Consider the following 6000-nt stretch of genomic DNA (forward strand, 5'->3'; position numbering starts at 1 on the left):
TAATCATGGAAAATATATTATAATCTCAAACAAAATGCACTTTTTGCTTAATTCTAATTGTTGAAATATAATCTGTCTGTCGTTTTTATAGACTTAACACTTAGTGCAATACGGTTATCGCCACGTGATCAAGGCTAAGCATAATAGAAAAACAACAAAACTCCAGAATATATTTGAAATATTTGCCATTAATATTTTACTTGTTTTTGAAAAGATTGGAAAGATAAAGCTCATTTGGATGAGGGTGCTATCATTTGATTTTGTGAACGTGTTGAAATTGATTTTAGAACTGAGGCAGACATCAACCTGCATCAGCTTGCATTGGTTACCCTTACCCCATCTCTGCCACTAACCCTTACTCAATTCTGAACTTTCAATGATCAAACTATATAACCCAGAAATCCGGGCCTCAAACTGTACATTTTACCTTATTTTATGCAAAAATTAATAAATTGTAAACGAATGGGCCAGCTTGATAAATTGTGGGATAGGTCAATCAAGCTAACAGTTTGATAAATAAGGTTGACAACAAATTGTTATATATCGCATTTATATATTAGGCATTTCCACGACTTCATACTAGATGTTCATCTTTTAAATATTTCTATATCTTCACAACAGGTATGGTTTCAAAACAGACGGGCCAAGTGGAGGAAGCGCGAGAAATGCTGGGGACGCAGCAGTGTAATGGCTGAGTACGGATTGTACGGCGCTATGGTGCGACACTCACTGCCATTACCGGAGAGCATACTGAAATCGGCAGAAGATGAGAACGGAGACTGCTGTGCGCCGTGGTTATTAGGTGAGTGTGGCTGCTATATTACCTCGGTATAGCTGCACATTGTGTAAAATTGCGTTAGATATGCACTAACTGCTGAAAGGATAAACTGCAATACAATTGGTCACTTTACCGGTAGCATTAATGTTGTATATGTTTTTGCTATCTACTGCTGATAGCAATGCTCGTGACATAGAGATAACAATGTTTTTGACAATCAATCTTCTGTTTATAGCAACGTGCGTTTCAGCATCACAAATAGTTGTCAAATTCTTAACATAAATATAAATGCAAGCTAGAGAGCATTAGTGACTTATAGTAGTATGTTATCTACTGCTGATAGCAATAGCCACGCATGTAAAAATTTGATTCCAAAGACTGATGCTCCAGATGCATGCTATCTACTGCTGATAGTAAATATGTATTTCACGCGTTGTAATGATAGCTTTTAGTATTATTTTGTTGTTTTCGTTGTTATTGTTTATTTTAAACTAAATTATAAGCGTAGTGTCTTTCTTGAAATTGATTTGATCGCTATTATTGAGTTATTTGAATGTTTGTTTCAAATTGAATAAAAAGGGAATTGGTGTTTTTGTTGCACGATAAATGTAAATATTTCATAATATCAATATGACCAGTGTTATAGGCTTACAACTAATCAACAGTATGCAGCTTTTAGACTGATATGATGAAAATAAATCCTCTTTATAAATTATAAAATAGGGAAAAGCTTCAGGGATTATAGTTTGAACTATCGGATGAAAATATGTTAGAATTGTCTTAAAAGCTTTAGTACTTTGACGGAAACAAAGAATGGAAGCAAATCTGATGCTGTAAGCATATGAAAAACAAAAATAGTGTCTAATATGATGAGAATTTTGAGCACTCTTTGACACAGATTTGACAATTTAAATTTTCTGATCCTTCTTATCTTTGAAAAATATGTTTATGACATTACCATTACCAGTGATTATCCATGACCTATTTTGTTCCCTTGCACAGATAACAAGATTATCACTGATCGGATGGAAGGTTAGTTAGACTCTTGTTTCCTTTTCAACTTCAATTTAAAAGTTATTAGCAGAGGAAGTTGGTAATGTATAGGCCTATAACTTGGTCAAATTGATCTTGAATTCTTATAAGGTGGTTGAGTCATTTAGAAGACAGAAAGACAAACTTATTATGATAACTATATTAAACTGGGGCGATTAGATACTTCACGTGAGCACACTGTGGTACCTTATAACCAAAGTTTATAGCACAATTTAACAATTACTTTTTTTTCTCTCATCTATATCTGCAGGTATGCACAAGAAATCAGTCGAATCAGGCGGTAAAATGAAGGACAGAGATGAAGATCTTGAAACAAACGAATCCTTACATCTCCAGCAGAAAAGCAGCAGTCCTGAGCCGAAAATTGCCGATAAAATGACCACCCCAACCCCAATGGAGGACACAACACACGAAGCTGATAAGTTACGTTCGGACAGTATCGCGTCGTTGCGAGCAAAAGCGTTGGAACACAGCGTAAAACTAGGGGTGCTTCCGGATGAAAGTAAAGACATTCACGATAAATTGAGTAGTAGTAACAGAACCCCCACAACTGATGAAAGTACCTCTGCATCATCACATAGAGTGGAAGAAATGCTTCATTACAGCCGGACAAATTCCCCAGAAGTCGATGATATTGATGTGGAATCGAATGATATTGAACAAATTGATCATTCTGATCAAAGAATAGACTATCACTGACAATCCTTTTCTGAACTGATTATGATCACGGCGGTGCAATCATGTAGAATGAAAATTATACTCGAAAGTTTTGTACATAATATTAAAAATTATAATTTATATGAATATTTGATCTTTAATGAAACCCTGATGTATATGTCATGATGTCGTTGTTCTTGCTGTTATTGAGCTGAATGAGCTCATCTGAAAGTTAATCTTTATAAAAAAATGTATATTTCTCATGCACATTATGAATGTTCGTTGTATGAAAGTTCTTGTTCACGAGTCATTACTCAGTATTTTTGGTGCATTTGTCATTTTTGTGCACACTGAGAGAAACAAACACATACCACATAAATAATGTTCCCTTTTTAGGAAAGTTCAAATTCCAAAGTCACCACGGGAGCAATGATTTAAATTTGCTGTTAAACACCCACACACACCCACAAAGTGGTTGTTAAATGTCCCATTTATTTATGTGATTTTGCAATTTGTAGAGGGTTCATTCAAATGAAATATGATTAAGCCTATTTTGGCATACATGCGACATTAATACATCATTTTATTCAAAAAATAACCTGTTTGATCAAAGAGTGGATCTTATCCAGGGTGACTAATTGAGAAGTGGATGCATAAATTAATTAATGGTGCTTTATCTTCAAGAGTTATATCAAGATAAATGTTGCGCTATCTTCAGTAGACAGCAATAAACTCTTAGAAAACATTCCGAACCTAAAAAGGTTCTTACGCTGTCATGTATGTACTAAAATATTCTACAAAGGCTAGAAAGAACCATTTTGGACATGGAAAAGGTTCTGTAATGGAATAACCAGTTTGGGGTTCTTGTAATTTCCTAGAACCACTAAAGTGTATTTGTAGATTAATGGGGGAAAGAGGGGCCTAAAACACCAGCAGTGAACTGTGATAACCCAGCAGTCATATGGCTTCTCAAGGAACAAGTCTCTTCATATACTATATACACATGTCAGTTTTTGTACATAATTGTGACACTGGTCCCATGCACATGGTGGAATTTATCAAAAAAGTTGTTGGGATGTTTTATTGGATAAATTTTATAAATGTACTAGCTTTTATGGCGGAAAATATGCACAAAATGATTTACGAAAATGCTTCTATTTTGAGAATGGTAACGCTGTCTACTCTATTGCGTGGGCGACGTCACAATTACGTCATGTTGGTCATTAACTCATTATCACACAAAAATTAAAATGTACAAAATGCTGCATATGAAAATAAGAAACATGTAGCCATATTTGGTATTTCATGTCCGGTACACCACGTTTCTGTAATTCATGGTCACGCAAACGAAATGTACAAAATGCTGCAATAAGAAAAAACAACTTGTCGATACTGTGGCATGTTTGTTACGTTATCTTGTCACGTAAACTTAAATCATGTATACAAATTTCTCGAAATGTTCATATCAATTGGTATTTTATGTCTCTGGTCATATCATGGTTGCGTGGTTATGTCAAAGTTACGTTTTAGCTAACTTATCAACAAGACAAGAAGCCCTGCCGGAGGAATTCTTCTGGGGTGAACCCATGCTTATCAAAATAATCAGTGACGACACATTTATCTCTGAATTTGACAGATGCTAATTGATGCAATAACATTAAAATATCAATTGGCACCTGTTAAATTCAGAGATAACTTTGTCATTGATTAATTTGATAACCCGGCAGGTTTGGTTCGCCCTAGAACTGCTCTGGCTGCCATGCCGGCTTCCTCGTTAACAAAAAATAGTGATATAAGAAAATATCAAAATGTCAATATCTATATCAAGTATTCCGTGTCTCTTAAAGACTTTTATAACGTACATGCAGGTTTGTGCACTCGTGCGTATTTTACGTCAAAATATGTATAAAATGCTTCATAAGAAAAACATTCCATGTTAAATGGTACTTTATGTCTATTTAAGACCGGTAACTCTGTGGGTTCGTGTATTTTGTTGGGCGAGTTACGTACGTATTGTCATCGGTTGTGTCAATTGATCGTAACTCAAACGTAATTATGTACAAATGCTTCATAATAAGTATTTTTCCTGTCTCTTGTCGAGACCCAAGCAAACACACAACTTTGTTAACAACATTTTCAAATGGTGTACAAAGGTTTTCGGAAAGCATTTAAAATGTTGATGTGTTATACAGGCTTTAAGGTCATAAAACGTTTTGAGGACATTTTCAACTTCAGTTATTTAACCTATTTTCCCGTTTAAATATTATTAAACATCTTTATTATGTTTTGAAAACGTTTGAAACATTTATGGGAAAAACAATCATGGTATTTTATAATAACGTTTTTAATATCATAATGTTGAAAAATATATATACTTAAATTAAGGAAGCTGTGCCCTAATCTGCATCATTTTAGAATGTAGAATGGTTACATTTTTATAATGGACATGATGAGGACCAAGTCTGTAATAGTTACTGTTATTTTTTACGAGTACAGCCTGAAATTTCACATAGATGATATTTGTCACACAGTACATAACTCGTAAACTTAACCATATTATTATATAATATGAATATAATATAGGTCGTAAGCGCACAACTTAATATTTTGTGATCCTTATATAAGTATCAAATTTGAGCATGTTTATTTTAGACCCTTTATATTACCTCACTTGTGTATGAATTCAGGACACCCAAATCAGGTAAAGAAAAGCGTGTCCAACTTTTCAACAGGCATGGGAACTTGAAATTTAAAAAATGTTTGCCGATGTTTTCCGGACGTTTTTACTACAGTCAGACGTTGGTGTTTTTGGTTCTCGCTACGTAAATGTTGGGACTGCGTCTGTCGCAATAGAAAAACATCCGTAAAACGTCCAACTTTATCAGACCGACCATGGCATAATTTAAGTAATTCTAATGACCAGTCGCTCTTTTGAGCGATTGCTTGTCTCAACTGGACCGTATAATGCATACTTTTTGGAGTATAAGAAATTACCAATTTTATATACTGACCAGCAATCAGTCGCTCATGGTTGGCGATCATGTATAGTCTCAGTTTTGAAACTATATTAATTAATTCATAGATTTTTTTTTTTATATAAAACGAAATTAAATAAAACAACTTGTCAATGAAGCTCTCTATAGTCTCTTTGCATTTTTAATGGACTGCGTCTGTCACAAAGTTAATCTGGATTAACACATTGACACTGACGATGCAACAGTGGCGTAGCCAAGGTAAGAGGGAAGCTTCCCCCTGGAACTTATTGCCCCCTCCCCCTATGGGATACTGGCGTAGCCGCCGTGATATCTTAATTTTGTATGCCTTTTTTGACCATTTTGTTAAATTACCTGGCATCATTTTGCTCACAAGACCTTTTCCTGGGAGGGGGAACTCAACTTTAGAAGTGACGTATCAACAGGCGTCGGGAAGTAGGGACTTGCCTATAAACCGCGGTTCCGTCCGGTTTCTATTGTTCTAAGCAATGAAAACCGGACGGAACCGGGCGGAACCAC

General features: G+C 35.0%; 1 protein-coding gene across 2 annotated transcripts in view; it reads left to right on the plus strand.

The window, feature by feature from the left end:
* LOC140153270 (visual system homeobox 2-like) overlaps positions 1-5608 on the plus strand; it is a 28019-nt gene extending 22411 nt beyond the window's left edge. Inside the window, exons 4-6 of one of the 2 annotated variants that reach the window (XM_072175973.1) lie at positions 622-802; positions 1781-1810; positions 2082-5608. In XM_072175973.1, coding sequence (XP_072032074.1) covers positions 622-802; positions 1781-1810; positions 2082-2530 — 660 coding nt within the window. In that variant the 3' untranslated portion in view covers positions 2531-5608. The remainder of the gene's footprint in view (positions 1-621; positions 803-1780; positions 1811-2081) is intronic. The other variant, XM_072175974.1, reaches the window with a different exon arrangement.
* Positions 5609-6000: the final 392 nt, after the last annotated feature.

Source organism: Amphiura filiformis, chromosome 5 (assembly GCF_039555335.1).
Source record: "Amphiura filiformis chromosome 5, Afil_fr2py, whole genome shotgun sequence".
NCBI classification, from domain to species: Eukaryota; Metazoa; Echinodermata; class Ophiuroidea; order Amphilepidida; family Amphiuridae; genus Amphiura; species Amphiura filiformis.